The sequence below is a fragment of the Panicum virgatum genome, chromosome 8K (genome assembly GCF_016808335.1).
Source record: "Panicum virgatum strain AP13 chromosome 8K, P.virgatum_v5, whole genome shotgun sequence".
NCBI classification, from domain to species: Eukaryota; Viridiplantae; Streptophyta; class Magnoliopsida; order Poales; family Poaceae; genus Panicum; species Panicum virgatum.
The window spans coordinates 19,325,874-19,350,344 of record NC_053143.1 but is presented as its reverse complement, the minus strand read 5'-3'; the positions used below and the strand labels follow the sequence as shown (position 1 = coordinate 19,350,344).

The window sequence follows — 24,471 nt, the reverse complement described above, 5'->3', positions numbered from 1 at the left end:
GTCGCCCGTACATATGTAATTTTTTCCCATTGCAACGCACGGGTATTCACCTAGTTATAATTGAAGACTGTTGCGAACTGAGTGTCGCTTAGTTAGTTAGGTTCCTTGTTGTCAAATCTGTCTATCGGGTTCAAGTTCTCAAATCGGTACGGGTTTTCACATTTTTGAGGATTTATTCCAGTAAATAATGATACTATTCATTTAGTGGTATGCAACATGCTCATCAACGATGATGTGCCCATGTGACTTCGTCGACTCGGGATCTGTCAGCCTAGTCTCTTGCAGGTGCTCAAAAGGGCTGGGTTATATACATGTATTCGTATTGAATAACAGTCTTTCCATCCATTTGGATTTTTTTAAAAACTAAGTCATCTCTTTCATTATTAAAAAATAGCAAAAGTAAAAAAAAAGTTGCATTCATGCTTGTATTCCAAAAGTAGGAGGTGTGGGTATTAATTTATTAAGATGAGCACTACGCTGCTTGTCCATAGGCTAGAATCCTATTTCTCGTGGATAAAATTTAGGTGCTAGAATAACATTTGTTTGCATTGGGGAGTATACTTCTGTACAACCTAACTACCACATTTTTGTAATATTTGAGAGCAGATACTTCTACAAATTCGCGATCAAACTACTTTACAAGCATCTTCATTTATCTCCAGCCGAAAGTATCGACTTTTCACCTGGATTCATGCATCAACTTATATTCGCTGGCTATGGAATGGCTCCAACTTAGAGCAGGTCACTTAGGCAAAATCAAGTTTCTAGTTTGTGCACGTAACATAGCGCAATTTTATTGTTTTCCATAGACATGCATGTGCCCTTTTACAACAAATACCAACACAGAAATGATTTGTGATATTGGCTAAATTTGTTTGTGCTGGCAGTTCTAGCATCCGCAAGCAACCTTCTACCAGTACACGAGTCGCTCAAGACCACCACAGGCACTAAGAGCAACTCCAGCAGGGAGAGCAAATAGGCTACCATATGAAGATTTAGTCGGTGGATATCAAAAATCAATCTCTAGCAGGAGGAGCGAATGGGCTGCCATTTTAGAGGGCCTTCCAAATTTCTCCCCCCCACCCAATTTGGTGGCCCTCTATTTGGGCTGCCAACTATGGGTCCCACCATTTCTTTTTTTTCCTTTCCTCTGTCCCCGACCTGTGCGGCAGCTCCGTCCCCGACCTTGCGGCGACCGATCCCGCCGCCGCCGCCCGGTGCGGCGCCCGATCCTGCCGCCGCCGAGGCCGTTGCCATCACGATCCGCCTCGCCGCACCAGCAGCGGGCACCCGCCGGCCCACCCCCACCTCGCACCGCCCCGTCCCTATCGCTCTCCATCGTCGCCCTCCTTCACGTCCCTCCACCTCCGCCGCTAGCTCTCTCCTCCGGTTCTCCCCCACAGCTTGGCGTAGACAGGCAGACAGATACTACAGAGGCCGAGGCGCCACCACCACCGGCCCCAGCCCCTTCTCTAGCCAGTGCGCGGCCCTGCCAGCCGAGGCGCCGCCGCCACCGGCCGTCCGAGCAGCTCCACCGGCCGCCGCCACCTCAGGATTTGCAGGGGGGCAGAGGCGGCGACGGGCTCCTCCTCACGTCCGTGGCGTGGCTCGGCGTGGCTGGCGGAGTTGCTGGCGGAGGCCCGCGGCGTGGACGTGTGTGCTGTCGCGTTCCGGCCCAACGGCGCCGCGGTCCGGCACAGGTTCCTCTGCGTCACGCGGGAAGCGCCGGCGGTGGGCAGGATCTAGCGGGCGGTGGTGAGGAATGTGTCGGCGATGGGGCTGCGGGTGGTGGCGGAGCACGAGAGGCAACTTCGGTAGCTGAGGGCCGCCGTGGAACTCGAGCTGCAGGCCAAGACGGTGGCGGCGGTCAGGGCCAAGGGCGGCGCCACCAAGGCTGGTGCTGCTGTCTCTGCGGGGGACAAGAGGGCGCCGGAGATGGTGCCGGGCGACGAAGGGAGGCGGGGGAGGCAGCGGGCAGACGCCGAGAGGGCGGCGGCGACCGGATGATGAGCGGGCGGCGCTGGGGTGGCGGGCGCCGGCGGCGCGGGGTAGGGAACGGACAAGTGTGAGAGGTGTGTGGCGTGGTGAGAGAATGACAGGTGGGGCCCAGGTGTCAGTTGGAAAAATGGAAGCCCAATTTACTCAATTTGCTGGAGTGGAGGCTTATATTTGGATGAGTAAAATTTAGAAGTGGGCTTCTAATCGGGTATTTGCTAGCCCAAATTTAGTAGCCCTACTGGAGTTGCTCTAATGCAATTATGATGGCGGACGGCATTAAGTATAGAACGAGAGCACAAATCTTTTAAGGAAATCGTGTATAGCTAAATACGAAATAAAAAATACCAAATGAACCGTACCTTTAAATGCGAAAACTATGTACACTTCTATACGAAATGAAAAACATCCTATACGTTTCTTTCATTTGAACCAATAAGGCGGGTGAGTTCCCATGGCCCATCAAGCGATTTTCATCCCTTCCTTTAGGGCAATGAGCAAACTAGTGACACACATAATTTAACAGTTTACAAGACCTGAGCATACCGGTGGGTTAGTTAGTACCCTACTCTGACAACCATCACTGCTACAAAAAAATATTAACCGTGACCTTTGAAAACACCCTCCGAGATGGGCAGAAATTTCAACCGCCTCGGTTAATACCTCGGACTAACCGAGGCGGTTATTTTTCTTTAACCGAAGTAGTTAAGGAAAACCATCTCGGTTAATAGATTTATGGAGGCTAAAATCTATTAACCGAGGCGGGCCTTTATCAAATCCATTAAACGAGGCAGGCCTTTATAGTGGGAGTATATATACGAAGGAAACCCTCAGCTCCTCCCTCTCCCTGGGCACCGTCCTCTCCCTCAATCCTCCCACCCACCTGTCGGCGCGGCTCCCTCCCCTCCATCCCGGTGGCGGGGAGCAATGGCGGCGGTGGAGGCGGCGCGGCCCCCTCCGACCAGGTACCCGACGCCCCCTCCCCAACCTTCCTCCCGGCCAGGGCCCTCCTCCCCAACCTCCCTCCTGGTGGGCCCTTCCCTAACCTCCCGCCCGGCAGCGCGGAACAACAGCGGAGGCGGCGCGGCCCCCTCTGTCCCGGTGCCCGACCCGCCCGACGGCCCCCTCCCTAACCTCTCTCCCGGCGGGCCCTTTCCCAACCTCCCTCCCGGCGGCGCGGAACAGCATGCAGCAGTGGAGGCGGTGCGGCCCGCTCCATCCCGGTGCCCGACGCACCCTCCCCAACATCCCTCCCGGCCGACGGCGCCCTCCCTCCCTCTCCTGGCGTGTGGTGGTGGAGGCACGGCCTCGCGTGGTGGTGGTGGTGGTGGCCTTCCCTACCCCTCCCGGCACGGTGGTGGTGGTGGTGGAGGTCGGATCCGGTGGAGAGCGATCGGATCCAGCATCCTGGATGCCGGATCCGACGAGGGACGACGCCGAGAAGCTGCAGTGGTAGGGGGATGGGCTCACCGGTGAGCAGCTGCGGCGGTAGCGTGTGGATGGGCTCGGCGGGCTTATCCATGGATTTTTTTCTTTTTTTTTTGTTTTGATTTACCGAGGCGGGCATCAAACCGTCTTGAAAAATAGGTCATTTACTAAGACCTTAGGTCCGAGGCGGTTGGGGTTGCCCACCTCAGGAAATCTTTTCTAACCGCCTCTGTTAAGTTTATTGTAATAGTGCATTATCCATGTGATCCAAAAAAAGATAGGCCATTATATTGGTACGTTCACAGCCAACCCTGATACATGCTATATTTGTATCGTTGGTTTAGTAAAAAATGGTATATAACTGGTTAAACCTACAAATTTTAGTAGATAATGCTTTCCCTGATATTGACCTCTGTTCGTTCCTTGAACAACAGTGGTGGGGCTGTGTAGTCCACCTAGCGTATGAGTTGATCTGAACAATTCTGAACAATTTGGACGCTATTTGGATATTATGTGCATGCCATGTGTGGTCCTTGCGTGGCGCATGATATTAGCACTTAATGCATAAACTTTAGAGTGATAAAGATTATAAGCTGACCAGAAACTAGATATTAGTAACTCCCAAAAAAAATCATGAATCTAGAACTGTTAAATATGCCATTTTCCATAATTTAGACTAAATACAAATATTTAAATCACTTTATTTTAACCTTCCAACTACAAATCCAATGTGGATCTCGGAGGAGTGTCGGTGTTTTACCGTCACGTCTACCTAGGGATACCCTTAGGTAGAGGTTTGATGTGGAAAGATATCGAGATCAAGAACACGATGGTGCAAGCAACACAAGGGTTTAGATAGGTTTGAGCTGCAAGGATGCGTAATACCCTACGTCCTGTTGGGTGGTGTGTATTGCCTTGGATGTAGATGGATGGTGTATGCTCTAGGTTATGCGTCTGTGGGTTGTTCTCTAGATGTTCTACCCCTGGAGGGGTCCTTGCCTGCCCTTATATAGGCTGGGGAGGTAAGATTACAAGGAAACCCTAGATCGGTATAAGCCTAAGAGTCTGCTCCGAGTACTACCCGTGTGATACCTTACTATACCGACTAGTTCTAGATCCTTCCGTGTAGTTACATGCCGAATAGGTATGAGACATGCCCCATCCCATATCGGGTACTCATCCGTGCCATGTCAGGTATCCCGTGGCCCCAGGTCTGACAAGCCCCCGAGCTCATTGCAGCCGAGTAGTTGCAGGTCTTTGAGTACTTCTAAAGCTGTTGCCGAGTAGTTCCTGAACTCCGCGCAGATCATCTTCCGAGTACTTCTCGAGCTGCACCGAAGCTGCGTGGTGCTCCTGCTCGAGTAGTCTTGACGGCCTTGAGTAATAATCTTCATATAGGTGGGGTGCAATGAACAATCGCACTCCATATGAGTAGCCCCCGAGCCTTAGGTTGAGTCTAAGAATTCAGACTAAGGGTCCATTTTGAATTTAATCAGTTGTTTTTCAAATGAATTTGAAAAAACAAATTCCTTTTGCCACGTACCCAGAAGCCCCCGAGCCTTGTGCCCAAATTCCAAAAATTTGGGAAGAAGGGTCCAAAACATCGTGGCATGCTTGGAGTAGTGTGTAGAATTATAATTTTGTGATTTAATCACTCATTTGAACTTGATTTATCACATATTTGTGATTTTTACATGAAATGTTTGCCTCTTATTGCAAGCATACCCCAGGATTTGTTCCTATGTCTTTTGCTCGAAAAACTGATCACCACCAGCCCCCGAGCGTGACAATAAGAAAAAAGATCTGTTTGTGATATTTACCAAATTGCCATCGTCAGACTGTATAACTAGGTTTAGAAACTAAACAGTTGTTACCTTTCTGCCGCCGCCGTCTCTTCATCTCCTTTCCGCCCCTGTGTCATATTTCCTTGCGAGTCTCCTTGAAACCCTAGCCCCCAAGCAAAGACTGTCGGATTTCGCAATGGAGAAGGCTACGGATTCTGGATGCAGGGAGAAGCGAAAGCGCGAGGATAAAGGAACAACGGAGGACGAACCGTCTTTTCCTCAGAGTAAGTTATCTGAGGAGGATTTGAAGATTTTAGTTGAAAAATCTCTTCTCCAACCGAAGGAGTTGGTTCATTGACGGAGTTCTTTAGGGGAATCTGGTCCATCTCCTAAAGATTCAGAGGTCGTCTTGTTTGCCGCTTTTTTAGAACATGGACTAGCGCTTCCAGCTTCCGATTTCCTTCGAGGGGTGTTATATTATTATGAAATTCAGATCCATCACTTGACCCCGGAATCGATTCTGCATCTGAGCATTTTCGTCCATCTTTGTGAGGCATTTCTAGGAATAGAACCTCATTTTGAGTTGTTCAGAAAACTGTATTCTTTGATTCCTCATCCTTCGAAGAATGAGATGGGTGGCTTTCGATGCGCCCGTTTAGAACTGCGTCTAGAAATGGCTCAGAAATATCTTGAGTGGCCTAGGATTCACATTGATCCTGAATGGAGTTCGCAATGGTTTTATATTCACAACCAAGCTCCAAGTTTGGCAAAATTTTCAGCTGAGCCGCCAGTATATTTCTGGGAATAGTTTCTGAAGAATGCTGTTGGAAATGAATTCCAAACAGATGAATTATTGGAATTAATCGCGTCCTTGCAAGAGAAGCGAGTGACAGCGGTATCTGTGTTTAAGAACTGGAAACAGCATGGAATTCAGCCTTTGCAGAAGAGGAAACATTTTGGTTTTCAGTATGAAGGTACTCAAGATGAATCCCGTTTGTCTGCAGAAGCGACGGATTCTGTGAGTACTTTGAGAGTCATCCAGAAGATATTTCCTGACGAATCATCAGTACCTTATGTGCCAAGAGTGTTTCGTGCGAGTAACCCACCCTCTCAGGTAAGATGTCTTAGTAATGTATTACTGTTGGCATATCCTGTTTTTGGAGGTTCCCAGTGTTTAACACTAGAGAATTTTGTTTTCTTCATTGAAGGTTAATGTGACGATATTCAAGAGTGATCCTCCCATTCCTGATTCTGCTGCAGCAAAAAACCAGAAGGACTTCCACAAGCCTGTGGGAGCAGTGCTTGCAGAGCCTCGAGTGGAGGATGATCCATATTACTCATCATCATCTGATAGTGATGAAGCTTCTCCGAAGAGAAGGTATGATCTTCAGCTCGTCATGTTTTAACGAGTAGTTTTGGTAACATTCCTGTTTGCAGGAATTTGGGAGAGAGGTGTGATGAACCTGAAGCTGGCGAGGATGTGGAAATAAGGAATTTTCCTACTCCTCCCCCGTCTCAACCAGAGCCTGTTTCGAGCTCAGGTCCGGGACGTAGAGTACTGCGAGTGCCGCACCAACGAGTAGATTCTGGATCTACCACAGGGTCGGTTACACCCTCGACTGGTATTAGGCCAGTCCTTTGGATTTTGCGGGCTTCGCAAAAACTTGTCGTCAGGTGCTTGAATGTGTAAGTTTTGCTATGTTGTAAAACAGTAATGTCTAAGTAGCAATATCGAGTACTTATCTCATTGTTTGTATGTAGATCCGTGGCTGGGTTGAGGCGTCCATCCGTTGATCCTGCGACTACTCGGGAGGAGGTTGTAGCCCCCGAGTCATCAGAAAGACCTGAGGATGTGCCGTCTTCTGCAGCGGCTGAGGAGGCCCTGGAGGAGGTATGTGCTGCTGAGTCAGAGGAACCAACGGCGCGCCCAGCGACTACTCCTCCAGTCACCGAACCAAAGGGTCCAACAAGTCCAAGGGCTTCAGCTGCGGTGGACCCTAATGAGGTTCTGATAGGGCTAAAAAAAGATGATCATCTGTCTGCCGAGTTGTGCAACGAGTCGGTTGCTTCTCTTCGACATGTTTATAAACACTTTAAGGTAATGCCTGTATGTATATTTTGCATTATGCCTTGTGTGTATGTTATACACTTTCATCTTAGTGTTTGTTTTTGCAGAGGGTAGTCAAACGATCTCAACTAAAGTCCTCTGTGCTTGCCGTGAAGGCAGAAAAGCTTCAAGATGTTCATTCTCTAAAGCAGGAGCTTTTGGAGAAAGATGCTGTGATTGCCGAGCTTAAGCGACAACTGGCAGATTCGCAAGATGGCGGTTCTAGCTCCGGGCAAAATGAAGAATTGACAAGATGCCAACATGAGTACTGTGAGTACTTCATAAATTGACCGTAATAGTCGTCATATTGTGAGTATCTCATCATAATGGTGTTGTCTTGCAGGGTAAAGAGATCAACCTCTTCGAGAATGCGAGGAGCTGAAAGAAGCAAATGCAGATCTCGAAGAGTACCAGAAGAGCATGGAAGCAGATCTGAGGAGTGCCGATAAGAAGCTTGCAGAGAATTTGAGTACCATTCAAAAGCTTAATCGAGACAAGGAAAGGAAGGATAAAGAGATTGAAGACCTGGAGAGTGCGGCTCGGAAGGTGATTGATATAGTGCAACCTCCCCATCCTGGTTTTGTTGATACATGCTCCATCGTAAATAGGTTACGACTGGTGCCGGGATGGTTGAGGGGAACATCAAAAGAGCCGGCCTCCAAGAAAAATCAGTAGGGCAGCATACTTTGTTCTTGATGTTTCTTTTGTGATGTAAATCACAATGTAATCCTGATATGCTTTTCCTGAATGTTTGATATGTAATATATCCTTTGATTTGTTATGTGCATTCGTTGCATGTGGACAGGATAGATGTGTCCGTAATCTTGATGATCATGTGAAAGTAAATGCCCAGGTGGACATCGGATCACAAAGCAGTATCGACCGTACGGCATGAGTGTTATTTTGACGTGTTGGGAAAAAGTTAGGGGGGTAGCTGAGTATCTGAAGATGCGTCCCACCTAGTGCTAAGATCTGATAGTTTCCATGACTATCATGGAGGTGTAGTCACGAAAGGAATTATTCAGGTAGAATCAAAATCCTGAAGAAAGACAGCACGACCCGAGTACGATCTTTTGGGAGAGAAGTACTTGGCCAGGTAGGCGTGTACTATCTTTCAAGAAAGCAGTCGGAGGCACTTCTCGTCGGGTTCAAAGGCCCGAGGGTTCCATTAGCTTCCCGTGAACGTTGTAGAAACGAAATCGCGGATATGTTACCCAAGTGGGAGCGAGGTCCCAAGGGAGAGCGGTACAGCCCGAGTACTTTTCTTGAGCAGGGAGCACTTAGCCGGGTAGGCGAGTACTAGCCTTCAAAAAAGCAGTCGAGCATGCTTCCCGCCAGATTCAAGGGCCCGAGGGTTCCATTAGCTTCCTGTGAACATTGTAGAAACGGAATCACGGAGATGTTACCCAAGTGGGAGAGAGGTCCCAAGGGAGAGCGGTACAGCCCGAGCACTTTTCTTGAGCAGGGAGCACTTAGCCGGATAGGCGAGTACTAGACTTCAAGAAAGCAATTGAGGACGCTTCCCGCCGGGTTCAAGGGGCCGAGGGTTCCATTAGCTCCCCGTGAATGTTGTAGAAACGGAATCATGAAGATGTTACCCAAGTGGGAGCAAGGTACCAAGGGAGAGCAGTACAGCCCGAGTACTTTTCTTGAGCAGGGAGCACTTAGCGGGATAGGCGAGTACTAGCCTTCAAAAAAGTAGTCAAGGACGCTTCCCGCCGGGTTCAAGGGTCCGAGGGTTCCATTAGCTTCCCGTGAACGTTGTAGTAACAGAATCACGGAGATGTTACCCAAGTGGGAGCGAGGTCCCAAGGGAGAGCAGTACAGCCCGAGTACTTTTCTTGAGCAGGGAGCACTTAGCCGGATAGGCGAGTACTAGCCATCAAGAAAGCAGTCGAGGACGCTTCATGCCGGGTTCAAGGGCCCGAGGGTTCCATTAGCTTCCCGTGAATGTTGTAGAAATGAAATCACGGAGATGGTACCCAAGTGGGGGCTTCATAAGTGAAATCTGAGGTTTTGAGAGCCAATGTAGATAATAATGTATATTAAATGTTTTTTCGCGTTACAAGACGCTTGACTCCAAAAACTTGAATTGGAAATTATCCCTTACGAAGCACTATTGTGCTTTCCATACTTTACTAATTTAAGTAAAATATTCTAGGATAATGCTCTTGAAGAGAGCGAGGTAGATGACTTCATCTTCTTCTTCTAGCCTTGAGATGGAGCCTCCGGTTCACGTGGCGGTTTAGGCGGTGCTGGAGGAGCTCCGAGTGCTTTGTGAAGATTGCGGCATTCGAATGCAGAATGCTTGCCGCTAGGGTGCCATGGGCAACTCCTGTGGAGAGCTTGCTCGAAGCGGTGCTGAGTGATTTCTGCCTTCTTGTACTGTGGTCTGGGAGGTCGGGATGGACCGGCCTCTGAGTCGTGGGATCTAGTGTTTGGCTTCTTGCGCGCTGGTGCGGAGTAGCTTGGTAGATGGCGATAGTTGGAGGAGGGGCTATATAATCCCGCCTCATCTCGCTCGTGCCTTTCGGATATGATGACGGTGCGCGCATCTCTTCCGATGTTAATGACGTTGCGGAGGTCGTTGTTGGAGTAGTCGTGAGACTCTCCGTTGTCTTCCTGGATGCGTTCGAGGACGCGTTAGCGGCGATCAGCGCGCCTCTGGTTGCGGATCATTCGTTGATCTTGCTCGTGGCTGTCATTTTCTTCTTCCATCTTGATGGTGACCTTGAGACTTGGAGGAGGGTGGTATGGTTCAGCGTTGAGATTGACGGGTACCTCTTCCGTGGTCGGTGGGAGTTCATTGTCGGAGAGGTACTCGTTGAAGTTGTCGGAGTTGTAGTCCTCTAGATTGACTCGCTCCATCGAGTCGTCATCGTTGTCGATCTCCATGAGTCGTACCATCAGGACTTCGCGTGAGGGATCTTCGTTGTTGGACTCGACGCGGGGAGGTGGCAGCGGTGGACCTTCTTGATAGGGTAGGAGTGCAGACTCTGGGTTGCTGCCCTCGTGCGGGTAGGTCCAATACACGTTTCGACCCTCGGGGTTGATTTTATAGTCAGGACCGGGCCGGTTTCGAGTTGGACTCCGGATCCTGTGTCGTGGTCCATTTGGTTACTCTCTTGGTCCTTCCGTTTGTTGAGTGATTCCTTTTTCCTTAATAGGAAATCCAGATCTCTTTCCGAATTGGTTGGTTTCCGGGACTAGAGGATCTTTTGAATAATGGTAGCCGAATTTTTCAAACCCCACGGGTGGTATGTTGGTTCTGGAGGGGGCAGGCCCATCTCTAGATGGACCGCTATATCATTCCAGATTTCTAGATCTTCCTGCAAAGATCGAGGATCTCCCGAGTTGCTCCCTGGTGGGGTTATCTCTGGGAGATTCCATTGGATGTTTTCCCAAGTTTCCTTTGCCTTAGCTTTCGGTCAAAGCTCATCGGATCTTGCAGGATCAGTTAATCCGTGCATGAATAGATTGATGTTAGCTGACCAGTTGTCCAGGTCAGCCAGGGTGTCTAGGGGATCTAGACTGTTTATGTAGTCGGCGAGATCTTGGTCTCTAGCATTGTTGTGGTGGTCGACGTTGGGTTCGGAACTATTACCTGTAGGCAATTGGTCCAAACTACTCATGAGATCGTCGAAATTTTGGTTGATTTGTGCCTCTGATGAGTCTTGCTCTGAGGCTCTGAGGGTATCCTCTGATAACTTAATGCAGTCTAGCAGTGTTTTGTCAATTCTATCCAGATGAATGAAGATATCATCTGTTGAGTTCCCTAATGGATCTAGGGTGGTCCCTGCTGCATCATGCGTGGCATTGTTTTTGTGTGATGTGCTTTGTGCGATGTTAATACACTCGGAAAGCTTGTTTGTCACTCGATCAGTTCCTTCGAGTAGATCGGAGTCGTCTACTCGGGGTCGTGAGAGTGATTCTGGATGTGTCCAGTATCTTTTTATTAGATCAAAATTTGCATCTTCCTGAAAGTATTCGGGAAGGTCTTGTGTGGCGTCAGCTTGTGCTGGCGAGTTGTTTTATGCAATACCATCCTCGTGACGAGGGGTTTCAACATTTTGTTCGCCAGCTAGGTGACTGGTGAAGCCTCCTGATCCATCTGCAACGAAGATCCAATCTCTGAAGGAGAGGGTAGTTCCCTTCTCAATGATGTTGTCGAGGTTGAGGGAAGCCATCGAGTTCGCCAGAGGATCATCAGAGTCGTGCCCCACGGTGGGCGCCAGCTGTCGGTGTTTCACCGTCACGTCTACCTCGGGATACCCTTAGGTAGGGGTTTGATGTGGGAAGACGCCGAGATCAAGAACACGATGGTGCAAGCAACACAAGGGTTTAGACAGGTTCGGGCCGCAAGGATGCGTAATACCCTACGTCCTGTTGGGTGGTGTGTATTGCCTTGGATGTAGATGGATGGTGTATGCGCTAGGTTATGCGTCTGTGGGTTGTTCTCTAGATGTTCTACCCCTGGAGGGGTCCTTGCCTGCCCTTATATAGGCTAGGGAGGCAAGGTTACAAGGAAATCCTAGATCGGTATAAGCCTAAGAGTCTGCCCTGAGTACTACCCGTGTGATATCTTTCTATACTGACTAGTTCTAGATCCTTCCAAGTAGTTACATGCCAAATGGGTATGAGACATGCCCCATCCCATATCGGGTACTGATCCATGCCATGTCAGGTATCCCGTGGCCCCGAGTCTGACAAGGAGCTATGGCAAGGTGGGACAAGTTCCACCAAAACGGAACATATGGACGAAACACTAATGGGTCATGGTTTTACATATCAATATTTTTAATTTTTAGCTTATTTTTTATCTGTACAATTTTTTATCTCTCAAAATAAGGTTTTTAGGGTTTGAACTTTTTTATATTAGAGGGTTCCAACAAAAACTATGTGAGATATGAGACTAAGTTTATATCTGAGGAAAACAAAAGATCCAACTCTTATTTAATAATTTGAACGCTGAGGGTTGTTTGGGATGGCCCTCTCTGCAATATACATATTTGTGCCTCTAGGTAACATAGAAAATATATGTTTCTCCTCATTATTGTTAACATATAAAAAGAGTATGGATCTCTACATTGTAGTCTAATATTAAGGAAATGGAACCATATCAACACATTACATTCCTCAATTGTCCAACATAAACTACTCCTTACAATCACAAAAAACAGGTAATTTGGAGTTGTTTGGAGTCAATCAATTCAATCTTTGACTACTCAGCCTTTTTATGATAATGAGTTTGGAATGATTGACTTTAAACAACCTAAAAACAAAAACATCATTTATTTGCGACTTGAAGGAGTATTATATATTGTGTCTATTGTGTCAGCTGTGTGTAATTTCTCGGAAGTTTTGCTTCATTGATCTATGATTATAGGTACTATTTGTTCAAAATATTGGCTCTTCACAACTTCTTACTTTTTAGTAATTGTGAACTACTTCTACATTATTGTGTCAAGTGGTTGTTCCATTTCAATGTTCTTTGTATGTCGTCAGCATGCTTTTATCAAAAGTTACATATGTACGTTTCTTTTCAATTGATTGAACTAAGAAAAAAAAATTGAATGTGGTATTGGTATGCTGAAATGACACACCTTAGGTGACACAGGTTGATGAAAAAATGACAGTCCCAAGAGTTGCAGAATATATTTTTCACAAAGCTGAATATTCGAGAGTAGTCTTGTTGGCTTGACGAAATCCAAAACAATCCATTGGTAAATAAGATCATATTTAAAAATCTTGTGACCTTTTGCAAAGGTTGCACAGTAGGTAAAGCATGGCTTCAAGCATGGTGACATATAGCTATAACTTAACATCAAGGATGCAAGAACTCGATTTGACAAAGAGAAATCATTTGAAACAGGTTCATTCCAGGTATCATTGTCTTTCACTTTCATCCATTCTTCAAAATTCATGGATCCTAAAGTGAACCCAAGAGATAGAGCTGCTAAAGCCACACCACCACACTTCCGAGCAATCTCCTGTCCTATACCCATCAGCTGTTCTTTGTCATTTCTATCTTTAAAACCACTTTTTTGTTTTATTATATCCCAGCACATATCATTTGTCAAGGGTAATATCTTGTGTGGTTGAACATTAGTACAGATTCTCTCCGCAACAAGTTCACTGCGTGTTGTTACTAAAATAATGATGTTGCTGTCTTTATGATATAACATACCCTTCAACTTCTCCAGCCGGAACTGATGGTCATCCCATAAGTCATCTAAAACAATCAGAATATCCATTCCAGGAAGTAGTTTCTGGAGGCAACTACATATCTTCTGGCTTTCATTATCCAGGCACTCTTTGCCAGATAACTGAAAAATTATAGACTTATAAATTTTACTCAAGTCAAGTCTTTGGGACACATGGACCCATACCCGAGAATAATAATTGAACTTTGGATCATTATAAATCAGTCTTGCAAAAGTTGTCTTGCCAATACCTCCAATACCATGTATAGGAAGTATGACAATCTTTTCTTGCATGCCCTGAAGCAAAGAGGCCATTACTTTCTCTTTTTCTTCTGTCCTCCCTACAATGTGTTCCTCTACTATATCTGATGATGTTTCCAATGCATCATGAAGTTCCAGGACATTGCTACTAGGGTCTGACCTCAAAATAATATTCTGGTGTTGATCAGTGATATCCTTTGATTCCATTCTCATCCCTATCTTGCTATTATGCATTGCCGTCCTAGAAATAGTTCTGTGACATCCTTTCTTGGGAAGCTACAAGATTTCAGTTGGTTTTGTGAATAAACTAGACAATTCAAGTAAAGTAACATAAACAATTTTCCATGGTCCACACTAGGACAAACAATATCTTTGAAATGTGTAATTCAAATAATATATATTTGGAAATAAAATTTTCATGATGTTTCAGGTAATATCAGTATTGTTAGTATTGCATAGTTAACCTCAGTCATTATTTATATATTGAGGTCAAAGTCCGATGATGATGAATCATAAAATGGAAAATATATTGGATTAGAGGAAATAGAATTAAAATAGCAAAAAATATTAATTTTTCTATTTGTCAAAACACAAAGTAATATTGGACCTATGTTACACAACAAATTTGCAATGTCATTATAATTTTTCACCAAATTATTTAGTACCTAAAAGAAAGTAATCAAGAGTTATTATCCCATGTACCGATTATCCAGTTTCTACGTGAAAATGTGACAATATAGTTTTTGATTGCAAATAAAAGATTATATAAACTATAACAGAGTTGAGATTTCTTCCTATGAATAATATGATTTAACATAACCAATACCAGTTTTAAAGGATTGAAAACCTGATTTATGTTCTTAGGCTCATCAATCATGGAGGGATCAACATTGTTGACAATGAATTCCTAATTTGCTCGAAAGACATAACTAAGTGAACTGAAATCATGATTGCGCTTGTAGTATGATTATTTCAAATCCTACTATATATCCATTGCATGCCTTAATAAGTTGTTATTAACTACCTTGCCGGTGTCAACTTCAAGCTCATTCAGCTTCTCAATGGTCTTCATGATATTAGGCCTTTTCTGGCTATCGGTCTCCAGACAGTTCAATGCTATCCGAGTGCATGTTTCTACTTGGTGGCAATATGCTTCAAGCAAATCACCTGTACATGTTGCTTCCAACCTATTCCTCCAGTCTCTTCGGACCTAATAATAAGGAGAAGTGTCAAGCTGAGATGATACAACTACAACATAAATATGACATAGTATTAATTTAAAAGATGTTCCTGCTAAATGAAATATCATTCTCACTTGATCTATAAACTCATCTGAAGACATGTCTAGAAATTTGGGGTAGCCCTTGGGTCCTGACACTATCTTTATAATCACGACACCCAAACTGAATATGTCAAACTTTTCTGAGATTTCACCTTTGTCGATGTATTCTGGTGGCTGGTACCCACTGCATAGCATCTCATGCAATGATTTTTAGTGCAAGTGTTTTTTTGGATTGGAAAAAGGATATGTTCGCCTGAGGCATTTAACTTACCGTGTTCCATAAGGATGTTGGGAGGTGCGTGCTAGTTCCTTATCAAAGAATCTGGACAAACCAAAATCTGCAATCTTTGGCACCATGTCCTTATCTAACAATATGTTGTCGGGTTTTAGATCCAAGTGGTGAATACGTTCCTCATGAATATATTTTAGACCCTCACAAGTCCCCTTAATTATTTTGAACTTCGTATGCCAGTCAAGTTCACAAAACTCATCTGTGGAATTAAACAAAAAGGGTATCAATCATATGCAAATATACACAAAGTTCTTCCAAGACATACTAAAAATGACATAGGAGGGTACCAGAAAGATGCTTTTCAAGGCTCCCATTGTGCAAGTACTCGAAGCAGAAGGCTTTATGTATCTCAGAACCAAACACCTTACTTCCATCGAGCATGATATCAGGTTTTTTCTCTATTTCATAGCAATAGCCAAGAATCCGTACAATGTTTTGATGATTAAGTTTTTTCAGGTTATAGAACTCATTTTGGAACTGCTCAAAGTCAAGGTTGATGTCACGAAACTTCAGTTTTTTCACAGCAACATCATCACCATTTTTAGTTACTCCCTGCCAAATATATGTTGTCAGTACTTAGTACAAGTTGACCATTTTCTCAGTTTACTACTTATTGTATGTTATATAAGCAAGAAATGAAGGTTTAGGTGTTGTTTTGTTTGTTATCTGATGGTTTTACCAGGTACAGATATGAATGTACTGTATGCTTGTTGGACACTTCTTAGTAACACTATTGTTTCCAAGCACTACGTGGTGTGCTGGGCTGCTGACCAAACTTATTGAGAATCCATTTGTTCACAAAAGCCGCAAAGCATGCCCAAATCTTACCTTGTAAACAACTCCAAATGCTCCTTCACCAAGTTTCCGCTTCTCAGAGAAATCATCCGTAATTTCTCTTAAGAATTGAAATGATAAATCCTCTAGTTCCATAGCTATATCCTGTAATTTCTCTGGTACAAATTATAGACCCCTAGACTGGATGAGAAGATTGAAACAAATGCTACCTTTTACAGAAGAAGAGTAAGAGATCACTATGCAGGTGCAGCGTGAGGCATGCTAGAGGTTCTGGATTAACTTGGGCGTGGAGCTTTGCCTTGGAATCACAAGTGCCCTACGATGACGGATGAATAGCTGCAAGATCAAAGGACCGAACCTGACTAAGATGCAGCACTGGAGAGGCACGCCGGACAGACTGAAGCCCAGCAGCAGTACTTGAAATTTCTGTATCGATGCCCTGTAGTTTCTGTAGTACAAATTAAAGACCCCGGGGTGAGAAGATTGAAACATATCTACTAACTTTTGCTGAAAGAATAGTAAAAGATTAGGGTGCAGGGTGAGCCATGCTAGATTGCTTAGTATTGGAAGCGCAGTTCCGTATAATGAAAGAACAGGCCGTGCAAGATCAAAGGATCGAACCTGACTAGGGAGGGAGCAGCGCAGCCAACGAACTCGAGTCCCGACAGCGGATTTTGTGCGTCCGGACGCCTCCGGCAAGGAATCGGAGAAGCCGAGATTATCAATGGTTTCCTGCTTTCTCTTCGTTCCCCTCTTATTACTTCGGTGGTTGGAAACTCGAGGAGCAGAGCACTTGGGGTTAACCAATAGAATGGAAGAAGATCGAATCAGGAGAGATATCCCTGCCTGTCGGGGCAAACCGGCCGGCAAGTGGAATATGAAAAACGTTCAAACTCCGGATTAATTAACGCGCGCGGCATGAATCTAGAAGGAGGAGGCAGTCACGGAAGCAAGAAGAGAAAGACTTGAGAACGAAGCAGTGCAAGCACAGAGAAACTTCCGGGAAATCAGAGGGAGAGCTTTCCCAGGAAGTCCAAGAAGGATCGTGGTCGGGAGGGGGAGGATTGACTCGGTGGGAGGTCGAGGAGCCCGTGGAGGAGGAAGCGGATGGGAGGCCGAGTTGAGGCAATGAAGAGCGTTCGTCACTGCTGACTTTAATTTGGAACGACCAAACTGTTGGATTTGTTAGTTTGACCTCGGTCAACCCTTAACCAACGCAATCAGAGAGGATATCTGTTCCCCAGATCTAGGACTTGGTGAAACAAATCCCAAGTCCGGTTTTGCCGTGATTGGAAGGCAAAACCCTAAGCCCATTGGGCTCGGCCCCAGGCCTACAGCGTGACTATAAGTAGAGGGTCAACCCCATAGGGTTTCCCCATCCCAAACTCTCGTGATTCTCACGTAGTCCACCATAACCGATCGCTAAGCACGCTGAAAGGCTCGGAAGCACGAGCACTACATCCGGGGCAGTGCCGCTGGCGCCCTGAAGGACGCCGCTACCCCGTGAGATCTCTCAAGGAACGACTACGTTACGTCCCCGACTCCGCTCTCATTGTCGACCACATCACCACTGCACCGACGACCATGGACGCCACGGCCGCCGGTACAGGACTGAATACTCATGTTAATCCGCATTAGTAAAGTCAATGTGATCTACTGTGTAGACTATATGAGATCCTGTTAAGTTCTAAGTTAATGTTTTGCTAACATTTGGTATCAGTTAGCCTAGATCTAGTCTACTTAGATCCATTTTCATGGTTCGGTCAGTTAAGAAAAGGTGATGCCTAGATCTAGTTCTTCATGTTTTAGTTACTTTTCATTAAGTCAGTATGATTAGCACACTAGATCTATCAGTATTCAGTTAGTCAGTACGTTTCGCATGCCTAGATCCATAAGTTCATTAAGCTTTTCTAGGTGTTCATCATGTTTTAGATTAGATTGGTTAAGCTAGGGTTACGAATCAGCTCAGAAAAGGCAAGGGTATGCATGAAACACCGAATCACACACACACGCAAACTCGGCAAACCCTAACCCTAACCCTATGTTAAGCAGCCTACCTGAGAGCCGGCCATTAGTAGGCTGGCACGGGCCGCACGCGCGCAGATCTGGCCATCAGTTCGGCCGGCCTCGCGCGCGACCCGTCGGATCTGGTCGCCGCCCACCATCAGCATCAGGGGACCGCCGTGAAGGTCCTCGATGGCTGCGCGCTCACCGCGAGGGGAGCGCGCGCCGGCGAGAGCCCCCACAACGATCCCGCCGCTCCGGCACCGCCGCGTCACCCTGCGTGCCGGCGAGCGAGCTCGAGCCGCGGCCGTGCGCTCGGCTCATCTCTCTCCCTCACTCAGATAAGCATGGGGGAGGGTGGCCGGCTGGAGCTGTGGAGCACGGCGGCGCACGTCGGCGTACACGACGCCGGCTGCTGTCCGCGGTCGGATGAGAGAGCAGCCGCTGCGGGGAGGGAAAAATGATTAGGGTTTCGACCCTCCCCCGCCGATTTCGGGCTTTTAAGGGCAGCGGCGGCAAACGTTAGCCGTTGATCGGGATCGACGGCCAGGAGCACTCAGCGCTCTCGCTCCGCGCGCGGCGCCCGCGTGGGCCGCTTTGGCAGCCCGCTCGTTGCCGCCAGGGCCAGCTTTCCCTGGGCCGCCGCTGCCGCTTCGCGTTGCGCGCGCACATACGGGCCGCGTGCGTGTTTTTGGGCAGCGCGGTTTGGGCCGCGTCCGCTAGCTGGGCTGGTTGCCGCCGCTGTTTTTGCTGCTGCTGTGCGCGCATTGCGGGCTGCGTTGGGCTGCGCTGAGTTGGGCCGGCGCGCGTGGTTTGGGCTGCGCGTTTTTGAGTTTTCATACCAGCACGTGATAATCTTTTTCCATTAAGTTTTTAGTGTATTTCGCTCCCTTTAAGCTCAGATTTAATTAAGTCATTTTTTATTAAGTTTTCAGTTCCTATTTAAGTCAGTTTATCATTATTTTCAGTACATTTATTTAGAAGTTGGTGTTGTATTTTAAATCCACCACTATACTTTGAGATGCCTCTAAATAAATGGAACCAATGAGAAGTTTGTTTAGAGTAAACTTGTGATTATTTCTGACCAACGTTGTTTTAATCATGAGTATTAGGATGAATTTCGATTGCTTTCCCCAACGGTGATGCATTTTGAAATTTAATTGCATGCTTTTAATCAGACCAACGTAGGGTTATTATCATGTTTTTATTTGCATTTCATTGTATATGCTTACTAAGTTAAGTTTAATTGATCTTATTTTCAGCTACTAATGTCAATGATGTGGCCTCCTATCTGAACAACATTGAGCCGCTTAACGGTGCAAACTTTTATGAGTGGAAGGGCAAGGTCATCACATGCTTGGCTTGGAATGATCTTGATGTTGCTCTGAGGGAGGATTAGTCTGTTGCGCCTGCTGCTGGGGCTAGTACAGCTCCAAATGAGAAGTGGGACAGATCTGATCGCATGGCTCTCATGGTTATGATGCAAACCATCAGTGCTGGCATCAAGGGCGCCATCCCCACTAAGAATGCTCAGGGGGTTGATCTGAATGCTAAGGAGTACCTAGCCAAGATTGAGGAGACTTTTAAGAGCTCATCTAAGACTTATGCTAGTACACTCATCATGAAGTTGGTGGGTTCTGAGTACAATGGTCAGTCTGGCATAAGGGAGCACATCCTCAATATGTGCGATATGACTAACAGGATTAAGGAAATGCAGATGGAGATCTCTGAGGGTTTTCTTGTGCATTTCATCATGAAATCACTGCCTCCACAGTATGCTGCCTTTAAGATTAACTACATCACCAACAAGACTGTTTGGTCTATCAGTGAGTTGATCAGCTACTGTGTTGAAGAAGAAAAAAGGCTTAAGACTGAAAAGATGAAGGATGTTGTCAACATGGTTGGCAACCTCAGCATTTCAGGCACTCCTAATAATCAGCATTTGTTAGGTAGCAGCAAACAAGGCCAAAGGAAGTACAAGAAGACTGGGAACAAGAACTTTGGGCCCAAGAACAACAAGTTCAAGCGCCATCAGACCAAGGGCGGCAAGATGTTATGCTCTTTCTGTGACTCGCCCAAGCATCTTCAGAAAGCCTGTCCTGGCTTCAAGAAATGGCTGAAAGAACAAGGTAAGTGTGATGTTGTTTCGTTCATTGGTGAGTTATTCTTAGCGGATTTTTCTCCTAATACTTAGTCGATTGATTCAGGTGCCACTGTGCACATCTCTAATTCATTACAGGTATTCCGTACGATCCGAACTATAAGAAGGGGCGAGCGAAGCCTAAGAGTGGCTGATGGGACTCCAGTTGAAGTTGAAGGCGTTGGAAGCTTCCACTTAGAGTTGCCGGGCAGCTTCCAGCTTAATTTAGATGATGTCCTTTATGCTCCTAGTTTAAAGAGAAACTTAATTTCTATTTCAGCATTAGATGATTCGGATCATATTTGTGAGTTTCGAAACAATCAGTGTGTGATAAAGTTTAATTCAATAAATGTGGGTCTTGCTGTCAGGCAAGGCAAACTTTATATGCTCTCTCTTGATGATGATTCTGTAATGAATGTCAGTAATGTTTCGAATAAGAGTAAGCGATTTAATGAGACATCTTCGAAATTGTGGCATTATCGTTTAGGCCACATTTTGAGGGGGAGAATGGAACGTCTCATTAAAGATGAAATACTTGATAAGTTAGACTTCTCCGATTCAGACTGCTGCATTGACTGCATTAATGGAAAATACGCTAAGATTATTAAGAAAGGTGCTACTAGAAGTTCGGGCGTGCTAGAATTAATTAACACAGATATCTATGGTCCACTCTCAGGACATTAGTAGATGGCTATGATTCGTTTATAACATTTACTGATGATTATTCTCGCTATGGACATATCTACCCCATTCGTAAGCGTTCAGATGCGCTAGAAATTTTTAAAGTCTATAAACAAGAAGTTGAGAAACAGCACAACACTTCCATTAATATTGTAAGATCAGATAGGGGTGGAGAATATTATGGTAAACTTGGACAATATGGTCAGACTAAGGGACCATTCACCAAGTACTTAGAGGAAAATGGCATAAGAGCACAATACTCCATGCCGGGAGAACCACAGCAAAATGGAGTTGCTGAACATCGCAACCGTACACTAATGGATATGGTACTGAGCATGCTCAGTTATTCTAGCTTGCCTGTGGAGTTGTGGATGGAAGCATTAAAAACAACAGCTCATATACTTAACCGGGTTCCATCTAAGTCATTTCCCAATACACCATTTGAATTATGGATTGGGAGGAAACCGTCTCTGAATTATCTAAAAGTATGGGGCTGTCCTGCTGAGGCTAAGTTATTTGATCCACATCATAAGAAATTAGATTCTAATGCTGTGAGCTATCACTTTATTGGTTATCCAGATAAGTCTAAAGGGTATCGATTCTACTGTCCTGGTCGCTCCACTAAGTTCGTTGAGACCAGACAGGCTGAATTCTTAGAAGATTTGGGAATTAATGAAGAATTTCCAAAGACGAATATCAGTCTCGAAGGACTGCGGGTTGAGCTTCCCGATCCAATAGTTCCAGAGCCTACGATGGTATATCAGTTTGTACCACCAGTTATTCCTCAAATGAGTAGCACAGTGACAGCAATGGGGGAGCAGGCGCCACCTCCTCCAGAGGCTCAGGCGCCACCTCCAGAGGCGCATGCGCCAGTCGTGCCAGTAGTGCAGCTTCAACCAATTCCTCAGCCAGTTGAACAACAACCATTAAGAAGGTCAACTCGGCCAAGGAAACCAGCTCTTCTTGACTGTTATGAGATATATTTAAGTGAGGATTTGTATGATGTTGGGAAGATTAATGACCCTGCCACATTCGGAGAGGCAGTTGAAAGTGAGAATTCGACTAAATGGATTGAAGACATGGAAGAGGAACTAAAGTCTATGAGTTCTAATCAGGTTTGGGATTTAATAGAAATTCCTGATGGAGTCAAAACAGTAGGCTGCAAGTAGGTCTACAAAACCAAATGTGATTCCAAAGGGAAGATCGAAAGATTCAAGGCAAGGCTCGTAGCTAAAGGGTTTACACAGAAGGAAGGGATCGATTATAACGAAACCTTCTCTCCTGTGTCGACTAAAGATTTATTCAGAGTAGTCATGGCACTTGTAGCCCATTTTGATATGGAGTTACATCTGATGGATGTTAAGACTGTTTTCCTAAATGGAGACTTAGATGAGACAATTTATATAGCGCAACCGGAAGGTTTTGTCATTAAAGGTAAAGGACATGGGATACAGATTAAAGAAATCCATTTATGGACTTAAGCAAGCGTCCAGACAGTGGAACCTCAAATTCGATGAAGTTATTAAGAAATTCGGATTTGTGGAAAATGATGCAGATAGATGCATTTACATTAAAGCCAAGGGTGGAAAACTAATAATTCTAGTACTATATGTGGATGACATACTGCTAGCTTGCAATGATAAGAACATGTTGCATGAGACTAAGAATTTCCTCTCATCTCATTTTGATATGAAGGATCTTGGTGAAGCCTCGTATGTACTTGGCATTGATATACAACGAGACAGAGCCCAAGGCGTACTAGGATTATCTCAGAAAGCTTATATTGAGAAAATGCTCAAGAGATATAATCTTGATAAGTGCAACACGTCACCTATTCCGTTGCAGAAGGGCGATAAGCTAAATGGAAGTCAGTGCCCCAAGAATGATTTTGAAAGAAGTAAGATGAGTAATATTCCATATGCATCAGCTGTTGGAAGCTTGATGTATGCGCAAGTCTGTACGCGTCCAGACTTGGCATTTACAGTCGGAGTACTAAGCAGATATCAGTCTAATCCAGGATGGGCTCACTGGGTAGGTGTTAAGAAGGCATTAAGATATTGCCAAGGTACAAAACATTACATGTTAACATATAAGAGAACAGATAACCTTGAGGTTGAATGTTACACTGACGCTGACTGTAAGGATCACCGGGGTGTCCGACCCTAGAGGGGGAGGGGGTGAATAGGGTCGCTAATCGCTTTCTATCCTAGGGCTCAATCTATTTGCATGAGATAAACCTAACACGTCCTACACATGCTAGTTATGACTAAGGTTTATCTATGCTACTCTCTACTTACCCCTAAAAGACTTGCAACCTATAGCCAATTCTAATCAAACTAACTAGGAAAGTAAAGGCACGCAAGATAGAGTAAATGCGGAAACGTAATACGGTAAGTAAAGAGATAAGGTAGAGAATATGCAAACTCCCGTGAAGACACCAAGACACATGATTTAACGTGGTTCGGTTAGGACACCAAGTCCCTCCCTACGTCCACGGCCACTTGTCCAACACGAACAAGTGTGATGCCGAGTCTCTCCGCTTGATCACCGTCTTGCGTTCGCCACCAAGGCTCCCGGCAAGCAAAGGCTAAGTGACCCCAAGTCACCAAGACAAGGCCACCGCCACCGTCTCTCTCGAAGCGTCACCCACGGCACCGTCTTCACTATCGGAGCTTCTCACCAAGAGGGGTCTCCTTCCCCGCACAAAGTGTCGTTGCCTCTCCACAACAAGTCGGAGGGTCACACGACGAGTACACAAGATGCTTGCTACAGTAAGACTTTCACTCAAGCTAGTTCTCTCAAGAACTAAGCCTAATCAAGCACTATGCACTCTCACAAGTGTGCTTAAGACTATATGATGTACAATGAAGCTCTAAGGTGGTTGGAGGTGTTCTTCAAGTGTAGCAGGCTTCAGCAACTCCAGCACACCAAAATGACCCGGCCTTGGGGGAATATATAGGCAGCACAAGCAAATATAGCCGTTGGAGAAAAGCTGCCAGAAAAATACTTAACGCCGGTTAATCCGACGCACCTCTAATAGCCATCGTCGGTTCAACCGGTGATACTAAACTGCCCGCCTCAAAAACTAGCTGTTACGTGTACGGGCAATCAACCGATGCTGCGTCAGTTTAACCGGTGAGTGTAGTTGTCCTGTGAACTCTAAAAAACAAACTCTCTGGACAACTGCACCGACGTTCACCAAGACCCCATCGTCGGTTCATCCGGTGTATAGACCTTGCCTCAGCTTCTGGGTCCATTGCACCGACGTATTCAACTTTCCTAACGTCGATTCAACCGGTGATACTAAACTTCCTGGTGTGCTCCAAGTCAATGCACCGACGTATGTAATTTTCTCAGCGTCGGTTCAACCGGTGATACTAAAGTATCTCTGTCTTGATTTCTTTGACTTGGATGCCTATAGCGGAACAACCGTAGGGGCGGCCCTTCGGGCCTAGCTACGTCTATCTTCTCTTTGTCATTATTTGAATCTAAAAGCCTG

General features: G+C 45.7%; 1 protein-coding gene across 1 annotated transcript; it reads right to left on the bottom strand.

Moving 5' to 3' along the window:
* Nucleotides 1-10,742: 10,742 nt before the first annotated feature.
* Nucleotides 10,743-17,249, bottom strand: LOC120645535 (putative receptor-like protein kinase At4g00960). Its single transcript, XM_039922319.1, has 9 exons — nt 16,769-17,249; nt 16,181-16,595; nt 15,640-15,904; nt 15,332-15,551; nt 15,094-15,244; nt 14,803-14,988; nt 14,605-14,685; nt 13,502-13,640; nt 10,743-10,918 (listed from the first exon to the last, which is right to left on the bottom strand). Exons 2-9 carry the CDS (start codon nt 16,280-16,282, stop codon nt 10,743-10,745), a joined length of 1,320 nt encoding a protein of 439 aa, XP_039778253.1. The 5' UTR covers nt 16,283-16,595; nt 16,769-17,249.
* Between the last annotated feature and the right edge of the window lie 7,222 nt (nt 17,250-24,471).

What these genes read in the sequence shown, in the direction of transcription:
- LOC120645535 (XM_039922319.1), bottom strand. Translation starts at nt 16,282, where the DNA reads ATGGAACTAGAGGATTTATCATTTCAATTCTTAAGAGAAATTACGGAT. An exon ending in TTGAAGTTGACACCGGCAAG is followed by an intron (nt 14,686 to 14,802) that starts GTAGTTAATAAC and finishes CGAGCAAATTAG; the next exon opens with GAATTCATTGTCAACAATGT. An exon ending in TTTTCAATCCTTTAAAACTG is followed by an intron (nt 13,641 to 14,604) that starts GTATTGGTTATG and finishes ATAATTTTTCAG; the next exon opens with TTATCTGGCAAAGAGTGCCT.